This window comes from Drosophila persimilis, unplaced genomic scaffold (assembly GCF_003286085.1).
Source record: "Drosophila persimilis strain 14011-0111.01,24,50 unplaced genomic scaffold, DperRS2 tig00000798-arrow-arrow-pilon, whole genome shotgun sequence".
NCBI lineage: Eukaryota > Metazoa > Arthropoda > Insecta > Diptera > Drosophilidae > Drosophila > Drosophila persimilis.
In genome coordinates, this window is record NW_020825355.1 from 878283 (window position 1) to 897800 (window position 19518).

Sequence of the window (19518 nt, forward strand, 5' to 3'; positions counted from 1 at the left end):
ATAACGTTGGCTATAATGTATAATGTCGCGGCACAGACAAAACACAAATTGAAACTGAAAAGTTTTCTGCTTCTTTCGCTTCGACAGAGAAAGAGAGACAGAGAGAGAGAGAAAGAGTGTGGAATGCGTATCGTAAAAAATAAAATTATGCAAATTTTTATTATTTGATTATGCAAATGTTCGCGCTTGACGACCCTTGGCATAAGGACGACAATATCCCCCCCCCCTTCGTGCTCTCTAACTCTCCCCTCCGCTGCCCTCGTTCGCGGTTTGCGGGACTTCCTTCCGCTAGGAGCGGAAAAAATCCCGACTGTTAGTTGGGTTCCCTCTTTTCAAGTAAATTTGAATTTTTTGTTGGCCACTTCCCTCCACGCGGAGGGAGCCCCTCCATGCGGGTAGCCGGGGCCAGTATGGTGGGGCGCCTCTGTGGAGCATTGTCATATGTGGTTGGAAATTTTGAATCTGTTTGCAACCCCTTCGAGCGTATCCGTTTCCTTCTGTCGCGTGCGTTCCCCCTCCCCCTCCCCCACCCTATCACGGTCTCCATCTCCATCTCCAGCTCCCTCTCCCCTCACTTGTCGTATGCGTATTTATATTTTCCCTTTCCCTTGTTATGCTTTACACTCATTGTTGTCTCGCTCTTTGCCGCCTCACTCTCCTCTCTTTCGCGCGCGATTTGAATCTTTTAAGTGAAATATTGTTGAAATCATTTATGCTCCAGTGGGCGAGGACTTCTGGGTGCCAGTGTACGTACACGTACACCTCGTATTCCCTAATTGATAAACGCCACTAATTCCACGGAGAAGTCACGCAAAATGTGTTTAAATCTTAGCGGAAGAAACCCCGCCAAAAAACAGATAAAACTTGAACATAAAGTTTTATGAGTCCTGGTCTGGTAATCAGGTTGAATAATTACCGAAACGTGCCAGAGAAAGAGTGCAAGAAGAAGTCGGAAGAGAAGGTTTTTCGTTGAAGAAAAGTCTTGCGAGCTTGAACAAGTTTTTTGTGGTTAAATAAATATTGAGCAAAATCAAAGATGGTACTCTGGCACACAAATATGCTCAATTTAAACCATAAAATTCGACAGAGCTTGTACAATTTTGATTGAATATAAAATATACAGAAGTTTTATAAAGGTTTAAACCTAAGTATAAGAAATTTGGACACTATAAAAGGTGCTAATGAAACTGGTAATGAAACAGGAACAGGATTTTGTTGGCGTAGGAAGCTCTTGAAGGTAGATTTTGATTCTTCTAGTTCTAGTTGGGCTTTAAACATCGGATCTTTCGGCAGAGAGAAGAGGGATATTTCCAGAGAGAGAGAGAGAAGAATTTACTTTCAAAATGTTAGCATAATTTCCATTTATTACATTTTCCAACATAGAACAGTTTTCCAACCCACAAACAATGTAGAAAATTTGTAATCTGGCAGCCAAACAACTGCCAGGCGTGGACCTCACTTATGGCCAAACAAATGAGAGTCAACTTGAGGAGGAAATCCATCAATCATCTGGACAACCAAACATAAATCATGCTAAGAGTCAAAATCAAAGTCCAAGTCGGGCTAAAAGGCAGAGGAAAGTGGTTCGGAGGAAAGTGTCGCCCGCAGGCAACTATTGATGGGCAGGCGAAGGCCCATCAGGATGATGAGCCATTGCCGGGATTGAGCAACAATCGTTCAGCTTAAGCGTTACTTCCGCCATGCCCCAACGCCAAGCGGCCGGTTCCCCCACCCAGATCTATTATAATAAACCAGCAAATACTTACAGCCCGATAGGGGACCAAGGAGAACTCCAGCTCTTTGTGTGCGGCAGTCAGCGGCAGTCTGCTTATTTACGCCGCATTGTATGTAGAAACTTACATATGGGTGAGCCTCCAGGCCAGCTCCGGCTCCAGTGGAGAGGGAGAGGCAGGTAGGAGAAAGGGGCGTCCATACGGCGGGGCACACATCACACATGTTGTTGCGAGTACACACGTATGTTGCCTGCAAGCGATAGCGTCGGGACGTCGCCATTTTTTTGGCAGCCATCTCTCCCTCTCTGCGTCCGTTCTCGTTCTCTTTCCCTCTCTTTGGCGTTCTTTCGCTCTCTCTCTCTCTGTCTCTCTGTCTGTCTGTCTCTTTTGTGGCACACAATCTTGGCCAGCAATCGCAGGCGGCACATATGTGCAATCATGTGCAGACCACCCATGCTCCATGCTCTCCACGCTCTCGATACTGTTGCCCCCAATCAATTTCCTGTCTCGCTTCAACTACATTGTGGCGACTCCATTTTGGCGTTTGCCATTGGCGCTCGGCGTGGATACGCCTCCTGGACAGGACGGCGCATGCCCAATGTTTTCGAGAGTCGAGAGTCGAGGTCGAAGTCGAATTTCGAAAGAGCACACATCCTGGCAGAATCGCAGCCGTACATGGCGTACATGCCGCACGACACATGCCGCATCTGCTTAGTGTCAAATGGGAGCGGTGCGAGCGGATGGCGGATGCTTTTCCAATCAAAACTCTAGATAAGATAGGACTGCAGCCTGTCCGGGGGCACGGCTGCACTTGTCCAGGAAGCTGTCCTGTCCATAAATCCCAACAAGAAATCATGAGAGCGTTAAATTGAAACTTTGGATTTTACGCAGCTTAAGTTTTTTAGCAATTATTATAGACAGAGGAACGGTGAGAGATATGCCAAGAGTGGAAAATAATATAGTATGGAGCAAAAAACAGGCGTTAACACTTGTCATTCGGTCGACAGGAATATGTCACCTGTGCCCGGCCGCACATCCTACCCCCGATTCCTATAAGCAAATTCAATCAACACTCTGGTTTCACCCTCATCTATAAATCTCAGTCCAACAAAACAAAAAAAAAACAATCTCACATAAATTCCTATTTATGGCCCGACCATTTGAACCTTTTTGTGTGCCCCTGCCCCGTGCCCCCTGCCCCGTGCTCCGGCTGAACGCACACACAATCAAAAGTCGATTAGCATTCGGAACAGACCAGAGATCCGTGCAGAGGCCAGCGGACAGGCCAGTAGGCAGTCCCAGTCCCAGTCCCAGACCCCGTTTTGCAGGACAAGCTACAAATAGGCAAACGCAGGTAATCGCATTTCATATTGCAGCTTTTGCCGCCGAAACGAAACCAATTTCCCAAACCCACCACCCTTCTCGTTCTGGAAAATCTGCTGAAAACACAATGAAAATATTTTTGCCATGTCTAAAGATGGCACTGGGATGGGGGTAGGATGTGGCAGGCGACTCTATCTCTTTCCCTGTGACAAGTACAAGCCACTTGTGCGTTGATGATAATTTTCGAACCATTTTTTGGGTGGGTGGCGACTGGGGTCTGGGGCCTGGCAGAGATATCCCCGAAATCGGCTTATGTCGCCTGTGGTGTGTGCCATTGTGCTGACAAGGCTGGAGGAGCTTTTGTCTTTCGGCCCAATGGACAGACCAGGAGAAGTGGAGTGTGGAGTAGTGTCCTGCCCATTCAGGTGATTTATGCAGAGTTTTAATTTCAAAAGCAATCAATTTCAAAGATCTAACCAAAAATAGTTATTAGAACATTTTCTTAGTATTATTTCAACAATTTAAGATGGGGAAAATGTTCCAAATGATTAAATATTGGTGCTAAACATATCTTAAGTCTGAACCAAAGCTTCGTATCGCTTCTACATCGCGTTCCTCCCCGGCAATAACTAAATATTTAGTAATAGTCCAAGCATCATTAGGATCATTAGAGGGAAAGCTTAAAAAACACAAAATTCAATTATGTCAAACATCCAGGACTTATCTAGATGCATTATCCTGGGCTAATGAGCGGCTCTTAGTCGGGCGGGGTATTCTTATCTGGAGAGCCACGAACAAAAGAAGCCACAGACGTAAATGAAATCAATTAAAATTTATCACATGCCAGTTGGTTCCATTAAGACGATACACAAAAGACGCACCGCGATGGTCCCCAAGGTGCAATTCGTTAGCCATTTCGAGGACAATGGCGGTCAGGATGCGGCTGGAGCTGTAATTTGTCCTGGCGTGTTGTCGCGCAGTGTTGCGGCTCAGTTGTTATCGGCTCAAGGAAGACAATAAAACGGCGCCGCGTTTGTCGCTTTAAATAATAAAAACATTTGATTTGCCAACTTTGGCACGTGGCAGGACCTCACCAGGAGTCAGGACTCAGACTGGAACTGGGACTGGCTGAGAATGCGCAAGCAAATCGCAGATAAAGCCAATGCGTAAATTAATGGGCGGCACGTGTCGAGGCTGCTCGTGTGGAGAGGATTGGATTGGTTTGGCTTGGCTTGGAATTCAATCGGATGACTCTGCCTCTGCCTCTGTCCACTGGCTGGCTGGCTGACTGGGTGGTCGGGTGACGGCATGTGTGGGAGCAGCTTATGGCCAGCAAATTATCGACTCTATACTGGTGTGATGATGGCAAGTGATGAGATGACCCCCAGAGTGTTTGCTCTGCGGCTGATAATTGAGGCGTAAATGTTGGCACACGTCCGGGATAGCGTCCGCAGCACGTCCGGGGCTTAAGTTGATACATTGTTGCCACACTGCCACCGCCAAGTGGAGTTTATGAAGCGGTTTTACAATGCCCCAACTCCCTTTGACATTCACTGTTTTAGTACGACAACAATGTGGGATGATAACCCTATCAAATTTTGATAGGGAAATACGACCATCAGCTAGCTATGCGGGTTGCAGCTCATTGTGCAGTTCATAAAAAGTTAATAAACCCTTGGAAATATCAGTGGTTGCACAACAAAAGAGTTGGGCCCCTTAAACAAAAGCGAGCTTTTGATTTTCCAGTTGATGTTGTGGTTTCAAAGTGCCCGGCAAAACCTTTGACCATATGCGCTGAAAATGATCCAGAGGGAGGGTACTTCCGATGATATAGCAAGAATACCCTTAAGATTGGACTTAATCCTTATGCATGTAAACGAAATCTGCATAAATATAGTAAATTTGAAATAGGTCATACGAGGGCTAACTTTTATATTCGTAGCCCAATAGTGAAGAACCAAGAAAATAAAATGAAAAATGCTTTTATTCTTCTAAAAAATATTCTCTAGGACGATGAAAGCCCATTCTGAAACGTGTTAAACTATTTTTGCAGTATTTTTTGCACTCAGAAGGAAGTATCTCTAAAACAAGGTTTCATCAGCCTCTTTTGGCGTCGAAAATCGATTGTTTTCTTATAGTTGGAAATATTAAAGGTGGACCCCCTGGATTTAATATTTTGGGTGGTCAGAAAATCAACGTTTGAGAGCTCGGCTTGTCATAGCAAAGTACAATCCGTATTTGGGGGCTGGTTGTCCTCAATTCTCCAAATGGTTGTGTACCGCTTAGAATTTTTTTTTCCAATTTTCTTCAGCAAAAAGTTGCGACAGGACCGATTGTTGTTGACTATATTAAAAAAAAAATATGACCATTTGGTTTGAAAAACTTTTGCGTCATTTGATTCGCTTTTAAACACTCATAGCATACATTTCTGTTTTGTTTCGGACTTAAATTCATATCACCATGATTAATAATTTCTTCCATTTCTTCGTTCATGTAATGTTGAATTTATCTTGGTCCCAAATCCCACACAGCATCCATTTTTTCCGGTACATCAAACCTTTTTGATGTATAATACTGAATTCGTTTTACCAGTATGTTTTAAAATATAGTTTTAAAGTATAGAAGAAATAGCAATATATTTATATTCTTTCCCCGAAAACCTCAAGAAATATCATCATAATCTGTCTAGAAAGGGTATAAATAGGCAACGATTAAAACCACCCCAGTGAAAATCGTATACCTCAAAGAAAGTCACACCACCAAAGGCAAAGGGATTACTGGACGTATTTCCAGGGGGACGCCTGGCATATGGCCACTTGGCAGCGTTGAAAAATCAACGAAGGATATGCTAACAACACCATATAGGATGGGTTAACAATTGTCAAATAACCACAGGACATGCACATGAATGCTCCTCCTGTGTGATTTGTGATTGCATGTGCGGAAGAAAGGACACCCAAAGGTGGGATGGATAAGTTGGCCAGTTGCTTTGATCCTTGATTGGACCTAGGCCCACTCGAGAGCCCATCTGGACCAGCGTCTAACTGACTGACAGACGGAGTGATTGATGAGCTTCGAAGCACACAGCCCAGCCGTGGAGACAGATTTGAGAGTTCTGCATCAGCGAATGCTTTAATCGAGTTACGGGGACGACCGACTTGAGCTTCAAATTAAATGGTGTCAATGTCAATGGTGTCCTGCCATAAAAAATGATGACCAGAACAGATAAAATGGCTTTTATGTTATTGCTCCACTCCACAGGCCACGGGCCAAACTGCAGACAGAGACCGCAAAACAATATTTAAATTTCAAAAGTTGCGAAGTGTACGAGTTAAATGAAGCAGAAGCAAGATTGTTGTCACAGGGCAAAAAAACATTTTTGGAAGTCGGTTCGATGGAGGGGTGGATCGAAAACAAAGACAGAAAAATAAATGGTTAAGGCTGGAGTGTGATTCTTTGTCGGCACAATATACAATATATTCTTATACGTATGTATTTTTAGCACTCCTAACAGACCACGCCCATTAAATTAGATTGACACTCATGGCGGACACATTTTTGGAAATTGATCCCAAGAACCTGCCGTCCAGCATACAACTATCAAAGTTATCGTCATAAATCATACATCAATAGGATGGGACCAGGGAAAAAAAACCCTCACAGGCGCACGCCTCCCCATCTGTGACAGCAGCGCCAGCTAATGATGTCTTAAAAAACGATTCGGGAACTGGTCATGTGACACCAAATGAGGGGGCCAATCGATGTCCTCAGGTCAAACGCATTATCAAAATTGCCGTTTCAGCTGCCGAGGACGAGGACCAGTAGCAGCCGTAGAGAAGGATGTGAATGTCTGGGAAATTGAATTTCTACGACCCTAAGTGGTTCGCACCAGAAAACCTCCGCAACAGAGTAACAATATTTTTCCAAATCGGCTTTAAGTCATGAAAAATAATAGACAACCCAACCCCGAGCCCTGCTCGACGAGGCCGAGTAGTAAAAAGCAGATTGCGAGGCGCGTCAGCCAGGCCAGGAGACGATTGTGGAACACATGCTGTGCGCATATGATGACTGACTGACGACGACGACGATGGTGATGATGATGACGGCTTTGCCGCTTATCAACAAGGGAACACGCATGGGTGGTAGCAAAATACGAGAGGAGCAGGCTGGCCAAGCAACATGTGAGGATTATAATATATGCTATAGAAGTAATTGGTCCAAAAATGGGCACCACCACCAAAAATGAGGTTTTAAGAGTAGTACAGGTATTTGTATATATTTAACAGAAACTAAACTTACGTCTACTCTACATCGTCCGGTATCTCAGAGTCCTCAATCGTTCGCGTTGCGGGTATATACACTTTGAAGGCAAACTTGGACTTGACGAAGGAGCCGGTATTGAGCACAGTGCAACCATGCTGGGTGCTACTAAAGCTCTGACAAGAATCACCCATGACTATCAGATCAGGCAGCGGATAGAGCCACAGGGCCGGATCATAATCCCAATGCACGGGCATGGCAATGGGATGTATGGGCACCAGGTGTCCCTGGCACACAATTGTTCTGGAAAAGTGCTGCTCAATTTGGGAGGTGTCTTCGGGAAAGTGCAGCGTATTGCGGCAGAACTTTGCCATAAGATCCAGCCGGCAGACTACGATCTGTTGCGTACAATACTGAAGCCGGCAGGGATTTGTTGCCAACTGCGTGCGTGGCCAGGCCTTGAGCAGGCCTGCTGCCAGGCATTCTGGTATCGGAGCTCGCGGCAGAATGTTTGGGGCCGACGGATCCTCGGTGGAGGGAACGAGAATCAAATCTGTTTGCTTTTTCAGTTGCTCACAACCGGCTGCCAGACCGCCCAATGCATCCAAATGCTGACGCAGCTCGTGATGGTTGCGGGTGCTGGCAGTGAACGGTCCCATGAGGACAATGGCCTGGGGCGGACAGGAATCGTAGCCGACAAAGAGCTGTCGCAGCTTTTCTACGACCACAGGAAGATCCAGACGCACATCAGACAGAAATACGATTGTGGTTTCTGTATTGGTGCGTTCCAGCTCTTGCAGACGCGGAGAGTACTTCAGTAGCTTGGTGGACTCGCCGCCCCAAGTGTTAGCTGTACCGAAGAAGGCACGGCTGCTAGTAGCTGGCTCAGCAGGAGGAAAACCCAGGCCATCAACTGAAAAAAGGATGCGGTTACTCATTTGATTGAAAGCAACATATTGGCATACCTTTCAAGACGCCATTGGAATAGTTGCCCTCAGCCAGCACAAAGCAGCCCTCGCAGAAGAAGCCGGCGTGGAAGCGAGCTCCACTCAAATCCAGCTGGATAGAGCCAGTGGGATCTTCCACGTAGAACTTGCCCTCCTTCAGCTGGGTCAGCAGTCCCAATACCACAGCCTCCCTTACTGTGGAGGTGGCCAGCAAATTTTCTGCGAACTGCAGTTTGAACTTTTTGGCCTGGGCAGTCGCGCCAACGCCGTCCTGGATGACCGCCGGAGCAAACAAATCGTGACGCAGTGTCTTTTGCAGCAGCATGGCATAGCGCTGCTGCATATAGTCGGACTTCATACGGGGAGCGCTCAACAACTGCCGCGGCGTCAGATCCGGCTCGAATTTCTTGATGCGCGTGTTGTAGCGGTACCGGGGCACTGTGAAAGCATCAATCAGAGCAAATACCGTCTCGCCCTCGTCCAGTCCTACACGGTTCAACTCATTGATGGCCTTTTCCAGAGCCGGCCGTTCCACATGCGGCGTCGCTAACTTCTGTCCCTGCAGGTTCTCTGTGATGACAGTCAGCCATTTGTCCCGCTCATCCGCATCGAAGGGCAGAAGTTGCTCTGCCAGATAAGTGCTATTCTCCGACCGAATCAGAAAACCACATAGCTTGAAGTTATTTGTAATTCTTTTTCGAAGAGGAATTAATTCCGCGTCCATTTCGATGATGGAAATTGCGCGCAATTTAGTGATGGTACAGCAGTGCTGCTACTTTAGCGTGTTTTAGGCTAGATCTAGCATTTTAAAGTGACTGCTTACAATATTGAGAAAGAAGCTGTTTAGCATATTTTTTTATATGCAATCAGCTTGTTTATGCTGGTAATGTTCTCTTCTGGATTTTATCGGTGCATAAAAAGTGTCGGAACTAGTTTTTTGTGCACTTCATGATTTTAAAATATAGGCTAAATTGAAGAAACATACAAAAAAAAACATTTTTCGGTATATTGCAAATTTACATATCACTTCAAAACCAAAAAATACTGTTGTATATCATAAAGGGAGGATGGGATAGGAAGTCGACGATGTTCTTAATTTATCGCTAACTTAAATAAAAGCACAACTACAGAATTTTGTTCATTTTTTTGTGGTATTCTAATTTGTAGCCTCTCTAATTTCGGTCTCAGCCATTTTTGTTTTGTTCGCTTGTTTAGCTTGTCAGCACTGGTCTGTCTGTAGGCTCGAAATATCAGTGTTGCTTTTTCAATACAATCAAAATTATCGATACCAAGTCAGCGCCTTAAGCAAATCGTCTTCAAAATGTCTGACAAATGCATGGACTTCAATGAGTTCTTACCATACATCGGGGAATTCGGAGCTTATCAGAAACGCCTTCTTCTGTACATGATGCCATTTGCCTTTATGTTCGCTCTCATTTACTTGGCGCAAATTTTCATATTACTTGTGCCCCATGACCATTGGTGCCGCATAGAAGAGCTAGAGTCTTTTCCAAAAGCAAAGCAAATCGAACTTGGAATCCCAAAAGACAAGCACGGAGTTTTTGACAGGTGTTCAATGTACGATGTCGATTATAAGCTTGCGTCCACTGAAACAACTCCAAATGAAAGTTGGCCTCAGATAAATTGCCGAGACGGTTGGATGTATGACAAGGGTCAGGTTCCATATGAAACCATTTCCACGCAGTACCATTGGGTTTGCCAAAAGGATAACCTTGCTACATTTTCGATCGCTGCCAGCTTTGTGGGGTCAATGTTGGGCTGTCTGACCCTCGGATACGTTGCAGATCATTGGGGCCGCATTCCCGCTTTGTTTATTGCCAATGTATGTGCCTTAGTAGGCGGTCTTCTGAGTGCTGTCTGCACGAACTTTTACACCTTTGCCGCGGCCAGTGTCCTGCAGGGTTGGTCATACGATACTTGCTTCACTGCCTTTTATATACTATGTGGGTTCGCTTTTACATTTTGGCAGTATAGTTCTACTGATATTTCACCCTAGTGATGGAGACTGTGGGCCCACAATATCGTTCGCTGACCGCCAACCTTTCGCTGGCCACTTTCTATACTATAGGGGCATGTGGACTCCCCTGGATAGCCTATGCCTGCAACAATTGGAGGACATTCGCTGTGGTCACCTCAGTGCCCATAATTATATTGATCGTGATATGTCTGATAATTCCCGAATCACCTAGGTATGTTTTTCCTCTGAATTTTCATGCATTGCTGAATCATCCTTTACTCAGGTGGCTCCTCTCCGTGGGGAAAGTTAAGAGGGGGTTTAAAATTATAAAAAAAGTGGCCAAGATCAATGGGAAAACAGTTCCCGACGATGTAATGGTCGCCTTTCAGCAGTGCAGCGAAAAAGCCTACCTCGAGGAACAATCCGCTAAAAAGTACACTCTTCTGGATATTTTTAAAAGCTGCCGAATGTGTCGAATTTTACTGATACTGATCGTAAATTGGATGATTATAGCACTGGTGTACGATGCTCATGTGAGGGTTATCACCAATGTGGGAACGGATATATTCATCACTTTCTCGCTAGCAAACCTGACCGAGCTACCGGGAGGACTAGTTCCACTGGTCCTAATGGATCGAACGGGGCGGAAGATCATGCTATTTACGGTATTAATGCTCTGCGCACTCGGAAGCTTGTTGGCTGGTCTGTTCAGCAGGAAATGGGATATTGCTATAGCGGCTATTTTTGGTCGACTAATGGTTACGATTGCATATAATGTGGGGGAGCAGTGGGCGGCGGAGATACTTCCGACTGTCGTGCGGGGTCAAGGACTGTCCCTCGTGCATGTTATGGGAGCCGCTGGAGCAGTATGTTCGCCATTCGTGGTTTACTCGGATGACTATTCCGCATCGCTACCCATGAAAATACTAGCGGGGCTGGCGGTGGTTGCAGCTGTTTTGGTCTTATTTTTGCCAGAAACTACAAACGTTGCCCTGCCGCAGACTATAGAAGAAGCGGAGACTCGTTGGGCACAGAAATTTTGGTTTCAGAAAAGGAAATTATAGTTCCCATGCAAATACACTTTTTAAATAAAAATATTTGGCGCGCAATAACTCCCTTTTTGTAACAGCAGTGGAAACCAACCAGCCATTTACGATATTTTAAATACTTTCGGTATTTTTTGACATCGAATATTTTTCTAAGAACGAATTGTGTGGGATGTAATCCAGAAAGTTCGTTTGCGACATATTCGGTGTATGAACTGGCACATCTACATATATACTGCATGGTTAGTGCTCGTGTCCAGAATATACCATCTTTGCTTCTCCAGTATGTATCGTGGCCTTTCCAGTATTAATCGGCTATGGGTTTCTATCGTTTTCAAATGAATATCATCCCGCCATAAACCAATCTTGATTCATTAATCAGATAAGATTATGTGTTCAGGGCTGAGGGTTCTAGCAAGCTACTAATAATATGATTTCCTCTCATGGAAACCGAAAAATTAACCCATTGTTGACCAGTGGACAAAAATGAAACCTGAAGAATTTTAGCGCAATTCCGGTGAGAGATAACGTGGTAATTAAATTTTAAAGTAAGTAATAAGGATGGATCTACAAGGAGAATTAACGAACAGTATTATTTTCCGCGGTTTAGCTCAAAGTGTTCACCTATTTAAATAAAGGGGGGCTCAGTGGGCTAAGTTCGTTTTTTTCATCGGTATGCTTCGATAAAGTTGTATCGACAAATAAATGAACGCACGTGTATAAAAAGAATTGCTGTTGTTCTCTTCAAAATGGATGTTGTCAAGGAAGTTTTAGCCAAACACCAAAAGGAATTGGAAAAATACAAGCCAATTACTGTAGATAAGCACCTGGAATGCCGCCTGGATGTGGGAACACTACTGATTACAGATCCCAATGACTTTGATGACCGGGAACTCAGGTAAGAATGTGCTTCTTTGTATTTCATAAATCAATGGTAGTAAATGTAATATTCACTGCTCACAGGGACAACAGAGAGGAGTACTTGACTGCCCTCACCCGAGACAACACCCAGCTGCTGCTCAATGCCATTTGGGAGTTGCCCACAGAGCGTGTGGATGAAAGCATTGTAGCCAAGCTGCCGGAACCAACAACAGTCCTGCCGCGTCTCCGTAAAGTACCTGGCCCGCGTCCGCTTACCAAATGGGAGCAGTTTGCCAAGGAGAAGGGCATCACCAAGAAGAAGAGGGACAAGAAAACCTACGATGATACACTGGATGTAAGTTACTTCAATAACCCCATCGGGGACACATGCTAATTTTTGCTCATTCACAGAAATGGGTGCCCACATACGGCTTCAAGCATGCCGAAGCTGAGAAGAGCAAGGACTGGGTACTGGAGGTGCCGCAAAATGCTGATCCCAACACAGACATGTTCCAGAAGAAGATCGATTTGCGCAACGAAAAGGTGGCCAAGAACGAAATCCAGCGAATGAAGAATATTGTGAGGGCCAGGAAGGTCGATATGCCGCGCAGTGGTTATCTGGGACCAGAGGCAGCCTCGTCCAGTCAGCTGCTTACAGCTGTTACCGTAGCCAAATCTTCTACGGCTTCCGTCGGCAAGTTCCAAAACAAGCTTCCCAAGGAGAAGGAGGCACGTGGTCTGGGCGTAAAGGAACTGATACCGGGTGGCAAGCGCAAGGCATCCCATATCACAAGCAACGAAAGGGAGGCCAATTTGGATCTCATCAAGAGTGTGCTGCACAAAAAGCCCAAGCTGAACGTGGACAAGGCGATATCGATGCAGAAGGAAGAAGATCGCTTGGCGTAAGTTGTTGCCTCGATTATGACAAACCTTAAGTAACCTTAACCACTCTTTCAACAGGCGCGAAGCTGAGGGCGCACCTGCCAGAAAGGCCAAACCAAAGGGCAAAGGCAGTCGCAAGGCAGTGGGCAAGAAGCCGAAGGGCAACCACGGCCAGCGTGCACCCGGCAAAAAGGCCCAGGCTGGGCGCAAACGTCGCTGAAGGATAATCAAAGGCCTCAGGACATTTTTAATAACAGAAAACAGCATAATACACTTATGAATAATAAATGATAGACAATAAGACATACCATAATCTATGTTCGATAAAAACGCAAGTTGATGGGGGCTGTGTGTCTAACCAAATATTCGTACACAAAGTTGCGGAAAACGCGATTGAAATTCCGTATGGATGGCCAATGGAGATTGGCAGCGTTATCTCGAGGTGTATGCCAAGTGTCTGGGAAAGGAGTGGCCACCAAATGCAGTATGGGCACATCTGCAGGAAAATACATATCAGAATTATAGGATTATCTACAAGAAAAGGCAACTTACTCTCCTCCAAAAACGGACGATGATCATCATCAACAAAGCCCCCGGAAAGACGATTTAAAAACATGTTATTATTGCCCTCTAGGCGACCAGCAGCGCGCAGGGATTTCTCAATCTGCACTAGACTGGAGTGCAGACCATGGGTGTTCTCATAGAAGCTTGAGAACTTGGGATTACGTGCACCAATTAGGTCTAGCAGCACAAGCACTTCAATGCGATCGATATTACGCGACGCCAGCTGTGCTTGGCCACCAGCTTGTACTCCGCTGGGTGTACGGGCCAATTTAGAAGCCAGATGCTTGGATCCATAGACTGAGTCAGCGTTTGTCCATTCCTTGAAAGCCTCCTCACCATCAAAGAAGATGAGCTGCAGAGAAAAACCTCCCATTAGTCGATGTGTGCGGCTTTCACTTCCAAACTTACCATAAGCCCAACATCGTTACGATTGCGAAACTCTTTTGTTAGATAACTGCTCAGCGTCTTGGCTGTGTTCAGCAAAATAGCACAGGGCACAGCCGAGTCTGTGGCGCCCACAAATCCGGGATCATTGGGGAAGTACTTGCTGTCGTAGTGGCAAGCCAGGGCCAAGAAGTTCTGAGCCCGTGGATTGATGGTACCCACGACATTGCCGAACGTTAGTTCGCCTAACACTGGCACACGCTGCTTGAACTCATCGACTTCCGTTTGGAAGCCAAGGCCATTGAGTGACTGCACCAGGTAGTCACGCACCTGTTGATGCCCACGGCTGCCAACGACGCGTGGCACCAAAATCGAGTCGAGAGTTCGGTTGAAGTGCGCCTCATCGTCGCTCCACGGCGATGCAATCTGGAATTCAAAATTGGTAATTACCAACCAACTGTGATTTCCCAAATGAGTCACAATGCTCTCTTACATTTCCGCCCGCTTGGGCTTGGGCTCGAGCTTGCTGCTGCTGTGCGTGTGCGGAGTCCGTGGAGAGAAGGCAGAGGTAGAACAAGCCCCAGATCAAAGGCAGCGACTTGGGAACGAGCTCCATCTTCCACATCTGTAAGCTTTGGAGGTCGGAAATCTACAGCTTTGGAGGTTGGCGCTTGTTGGCGCTTTGGAGGTTGGCGTCGCAGTGACTTGGACCGACGCCAGAAAAACAATCTTTACCGCTTTATGATTTTGCTGTGGCTTTTCGATTATGTTTTTGTCTCTTTGGCGGGCAAACTATAACGAAAGCTTGGGGCCTTGGTTGATGAGAGAGAATGAATGGTGGGAGAGAAGAGGAGCTTTTGAGCTGGGCAGCTTTTAGCTAGTACGCGAACCCACTCCGCGCCATGACCTTGATTAACGTTAAATGGAGATCAATAAAATTGTTTGAATTAATCAGATCAATTTAGATGCGGTTTATTACTATACAGAAAGCAAACACTCAACAGTTAACTATCCAGACGGTACGTGGTATCATCATCATGATTCTCCAAGTATTCGTGCACAAATTGGCGAATTATTGAGTTCATATTGAGAACAGTTGGCCAGTGCAAATGCGCCGCATTGTCCGCGGCAGTATGCCATACTTGGGGGTATCTGTAGGGAGCCAGATGCATCACTGGGACACCTGGCCAGACACACGAAGATTCTATGCATTCGATAATTAATTAATAGACCAAGTTACCTTCATCGAGAAATGGATAGTGATCGTCGGGCAGATCGTGGTCCTTTAATTTTTGGAATAACAAATGGCACGGGGCCAGCTGTCCCGATTCCCGCAAATCCAGTTCAATCTCCGCCAGGCGATTGTGAAGCATATAAGTGTTATCGTAGTGACTCATGTATGCCTGGGCAGGAGCACCAATGAAGTTCAAGGCAATAGCCAATTCCTAAGGGGAATAAGAAGATCTTCCCGTTTACCTCCTTTCGATTCCGGTTTAAACAACTTACAATGCTCTCCAAAGGCAGAGTCTCCATTCGGACAAATCGCTTTGAGCCTCGCAGGGCACTAGAATCTTTGCGATCTGTCGGCATTGGCTCATGGCCATCAAAAAATACCAGCTTAAAGGAAGATTAATCTTCAAAATAACAAATAAGATATCATGGAATCACTAAACATACCGCCAAACCAATATCTAATCGCTTGCGCAGCTCCTCCCTCAAATAGGGGCCCAGAGTCTTGGCCATGTTTAGGAGAATCGCACAAGATACTGCCCCATCGGTGGCTCCCAAATAACCCTCTACATCGGTCAAGTTCTCCGTATCGTAGTGACAGCAGAGCAGCAGGAAATTCGGTGCCTCCGGGTTGATAGTGCCCATCACGTTGGTAAAGGCCACGCCATCGACAAACTCGTCTCGGTCCGTGTGGAATCCCAGATCCAGTAGCTCCTGCAAGAGAAAATCGCGCACCTGCGAGTGTCCCAAGCTGCCGGGCCAGCGCGGCTTTAGTAGTCTTGCCAGCGTGGCATTCAAGTGATTCTCATCGTTTATGAACCGAGCCAAAGGCTTCACACCTGCCCAATGCAGCAGCAGGAAATTGACGAGTAAATAGAACAGGCACACACCCGTCACAATCCAAGCTAGCATCGAAGCGAGGGTCTGCTACGTATGAGCCACAATCGCAACTGACTGTGCCTCAACGAATGCCTGGGTAGGGGCGAACATTTCACAATACTTTAACTTGGAACCGATGCATTTGTCATGCCAGACGAGTTGCGTTTATTTACCTGAATAAATGCAAAATACGAATTCGAATCAGAATTTGAATTTCCTTTTTAATTAAGCTTCATTAATGTTTCCAACCCAGAGCAACACAGATTCATTGAACAATAAACGGACAAGAAATAGCCAATAGATGTTTTTATTCAATTGCGATTACCCCAAGAACCCTAAGTATTCTTCCAGGGTATCCCAACGTTCGGACTTCAGTTTTTAGCATGTTCAAATGTGTAGGTTTGGATCGTTTTCTCTGTGTCTAGCGTGTCTTGGCTGGAAATATGTGTCTTTCGCGGGGCTATCCTCGCCACTCGATGCATTTTGGTGGAACGGAACTCATCACGGGAGATCGTCCGCAGGCTGGAGCCTTGATGCCATAGGCGTTGGGGTCTTTTGACCCGCTTCGAGCCTGGACCACAGCAGGGCCCATGCCAGATACGCTGCTCCCTTCCGAACTCGGCGCCGTCGCTGAGCGTCTGGGGGAGATCATGGTTGAGGGTCTCGGGCAGAAAGAGTGCGAGGATTCCGCCCAGCAGTCCAAGGACGCCCAGAATGATCAGCATGAGGGAGGAGGAAACTTGGGAGAGAAAGACGACCGGTGGCGACATTAGCATAGACACATAGCCCATCGTATGAATAAAGGACACGCCCTGTGCTCGCACCACCGTCGGCAGCACCTCGGCCGCCCACTGGAGTCCGATGTTGTAGCAGATGTTGGCGAAAAAGCGTCCAGCCAACGCTGCTCCCAGCATATGCTTGGGTTTGCTCATACAGGCAGCCACGAGGCTGAAGATTCCGCTCAAGAAGGTAAAGACAAAGGCACACCAACGACGTCCGAAGCGATCCAGAGTGAGGATCACCAGAATGTTACCCGGCAACTCGGTGGCGCAAGCAATGGTGAAGAAAACAAAGACATTGTGACTGTCCAGGACACTGGCAGCCCGCACATGTCCGTCGTAGACCAGCGATATGGCCATCCAAATCAAGATCATAAGGACCATATAGCGAGCCATGCGCCCCTTCTTGAAGATCGAGCAAATGGTGAAACTTCGGCCCTGCAACTCTTCCTTGTAGAACTGCTGGCAACTGAACTTGAAGTGCTCAAAGACGACGGGAGGCACCGACTTGTTATTCCTACGTGCCACTCGCTTCAACAGGTCCACGGCATTGTCGATCTGACCGACCGACACCAGCCACCGCGCTGATTCGGGCAATAGCCAGAAGGAGAGCAGCGACAGGCAAATGGGAATGGCACACAAGGATGAAAATACTCGCCAATGTGAGAAGCCCAGAGCCAGCCACGGCATCAGCATGGTGAAGGGTGCGTAGAAGATGGCCAGGGACATGTTGGCCACAAAGGTGCGATACTTCGGACCCACATACTCGAGGACTGGTAATTGAACGGAGGTTAGAATGCACCTAAGAATTGCTGTGAACTCTGCTTACCGAGTATGTAGATCATGGTGAAACAAGTATCGTAGGAGGCACCCACGAGTAATCGCGTAGCAGCAAAGCCCGCAAAGTTTGTGGTAATCGAGGTGAAGAGACTTCCGATCAGGGCGAGGAAACAGCTGCTAACCAAAGCCGATAGGCGGCCACATAGATCGGCAAAGCGTCCGTAGCCCAGACCACCCAGAATCGATCCCAAAAAGAAGATCATCTGGGCAATGGTGGCATAGTATTGGCTATCGCAGACCCACCCAAACTCCATGGTGGCTGTGCGGAAGGGCATTTCCACCGTATCGAAGACATAGCCATTTTTGCAGGGAATCGTGGGCCATGTCGAATTCAGAAATATGCTGCGGTTGAACGCGAAGTGGATGGCCGTGTAGTTGGCATCGTACATCAAACAGTGGCTGAAGGAGCCATCCTCCTCCCGGGGTATTGAGAGTTCCTTGCGTTCTGCCTCGTCCGTTACAACCGACAGCTCCGGCACAAGGCAGTAAAAATTATGCGGTGCCAGCGTCATGAATATCTGACCCAAATACACAAAGGCAGCTATGAAGGTGAAGGGTATCATGAACAGGAAAAGAAGCTTCTGAAACAGTCCAAACTCCCCAATCATCGGCAGCAGATCGTCGAAGTCAAGGAATTGTCCGAGATCCACATATATTGAGCTTCGTGCCGATAAGATACCCGACCTTGAACCACTGGAATGAGAACTAAGATTCGCACCGATATTTTCGTTATATTTCACTCGAAGTTCTTCCAACGTTCCACCAGCCTGTAGTCCTTTATCCGCAGTGCTTCTTGATCTATTTGAATACGATTTGTATGGATTGGGACTTATTTCTAAATGATGTTATGGCTTACGGCGAACTTTTAATGGATGCTTCGCTCCTACTTGATTTTTTGCCATCTTTATTGTCTTTGTCCTTATTCGGGTGATTATTATTATTTTTCATATTTGGGTGAGACTATTTCTCTAAAATGACAAATAGAGCTCGACTCTTTGATTATTAATGAGGAACCTTTAACCTCAAAGCAACGGATTAGTCTCTTAATAGTTTGATGTTACGCTACCCCCCACCCCCTGAATATCCTTTAATCGGGATGACTTTGAACCATTACAGGCCACTGCATCGACTTCCTATCCTTATCATTTCCACAAGTGGAGCACATAAACCCGCCGACTCACCGGCGCCAGCACAAGACCTGCGGCTGACTCATCGCAGATTCATCGGACCTCCTGCAGAGCACTCTTGATGATAATTAAACGCGTTCACAAATCCATTCGAGAGCTAATTCTTGGCAGTAATTAGTGGTATTGGCAATGCCAGCACAGTTTCGAAGCGACCTGAAGGCAACTTCGGTGGGCCACAGCCAAAGCCACAGACGACCGAAATGTGCGACCGTAACCGCCTGTTGCTGTTCGTTTCGGTGGCAGCGCATGCGTCTGCCCCTGACACTACCTACTCACCTATCGTTTTCGAGCTTTCATTCATAAAAGCGATGGGATTTTTCGAAATCGGAGCCACAATTCTTGGCCCCACAAGGAGGCACGTCTCAGTCCTGACGCGACTTTCGATGGCAACGGTTCGCTGCGGAGCAATTCGTCCTGAGGTCCAACACTTCTGGCCGCATAAATATGCCCGGTCGTGCCACATAAATCAGTGTCATAAATCTGTTTGTCTTGTGAATGGAATTATGTGTCAGTGTCCAACGATAAGCGAGGCAGCGGCAATGCCAGGCCACAAAATATCTTAGACAGATTTATCTGCCGAGGGGGTGAACCAAAAAACAAACCAAGAAAAACCGAAAATAAATAA

General features: G+C 46.5%; 6 protein-coding genes across 9 annotated transcripts in view; 2 read left to right on the top strand and 4 right to left on the bottom strand.

Moving 5' to 3' along the window:
- The window catches only part of LOC6602933 (DNA polymerase epsilon subunit 2), an 85935-nt gene extending 76948 nt beyond the window's left edge, over positions 1-8987 (bottom strand). For 2 of the 3 annotated variants that reach the window (XM_026992995.1, XM_026992994.1), the window contains exons 1-2: positions 8282-8987; positions 7356-8229 (exon numbers count right to left, since the gene is read on the bottom strand). In XM_026992995.1, the coding sequence (XP_026848796.1) occupies positions 7358-8229; positions 8282-8987 (1578 nt within the window). In that variant the 3' untranslated portion in view covers positions 7356-7357. Of the gene's footprint in view, positions 1-7311; positions 8230-8281 lie in introns of those variants that run through there. The other variant, XM_002027948.2, reaches the window with a different exon arrangement.
- Positions 8988-9598: 611 nt separating this feature from the next.
- On the top strand, positions 9599-11338 carry LOC6602932 (solute carrier family 22 member 2). 2 transcript variants are annotated; one of them, XM_002027947.2, is made up of 3 exons: positions 9599-10227; positions 10281-10473; positions 10525-11338. In XM_002027947.2, the coding sequence occupies exons 1-3, from the start codon at positions 9600-9602 to the stop codon at positions 11303-11305; spliced, it is 1602 nt and encodes a 533-aa protein (XP_002027983.2). In that variant the 5' UTR covers position 9599; the 3' UTR covers positions 11306-11338. The 2 variants fall into 2 exon arrangements, with proteins under 2 accessions (XP_002027983.2, XP_026848794.1); XM_026992993.1 differs by lacking the exon at positions 9599-10227 and having other exon boundaries at positions 10246-10473.
- Positions 11339-12036: 698 nt separating this feature from the next.
- LOC113566610 (ribosome biogenesis regulatory protein homolog) lies at positions 12037-13250 on the top strand. Its single transcript, XM_026993014.1, has 4 exons — positions 12037-12185; positions 12251-12503; positions 12560-13050; positions 13109-13250. The coding sequence occupies exons 1-4, from the start codon at positions 12037-12039 to the stop codon at positions 13248-13250; spliced, it is 1035 nt and encodes a 344-aa protein (XP_026848815.1).
- A 94-nt stretch (positions 13251-13344) lies between these two features.
- On the bottom strand, positions 13345-14709 carry LOC113566598 (glutaminyl-peptide cyclotransferase). Its single transcript, XM_026992952.1, has 4 exons — positions 14472-14709; positions 14003-14404; positions 13583-13946; positions 13345-13526 (listed from the first exon to the last, which is right to left on the bottom strand). Exons 1-4 carry the CDS (start codon positions 14601-14603, stop codon positions 13345-13347), a joined length of 1080 nt encoding a protein of 359 aa, XP_026848753.1. The 5' UTR covers positions 14604-14709.
- A 273-nt stretch (positions 14710-14982) lies between these two features.
- Positions 14983-16126, bottom strand: LOC6602931 (glutaminyl-peptide cyclotransferase-like protein). Its single transcript, XM_026993046.1, has 4 exons — positions 15656-16126; positions 15485-15595; positions 15219-15423; positions 14983-15161 (listed from the first exon to the last, which is right to left on the bottom strand). The coding sequence occupies exons 1-4, from the start codon at positions 16118-16120 to the stop codon at positions 14983-14985; spliced, it is 960 nt and encodes a 319-aa protein (XP_026848847.1). The 5' UTR covers positions 16121-16126.
- A 314-nt stretch (positions 16127-16440) lies between these two features.
- Positions 16441-18919, bottom strand: LOC6602930 (organic cation transporter protein). Its single transcript, XM_026993047.1, has 3 exons — positions 18888-18919; positions 17696-18504; positions 16441-17639 (listed from the first exon to the last, which is right to left on the bottom strand). The coding sequence occupies exons 1-3, from the start codon at positions 18917-18919 to the stop codon at positions 16459-16461; spliced, it is 2022 nt and encodes a 673-aa protein (XP_026848848.1). The 3' UTR covers positions 16441-16458.
- Between the last annotated feature and the right edge of the window lie 599 nt (positions 18920-19518).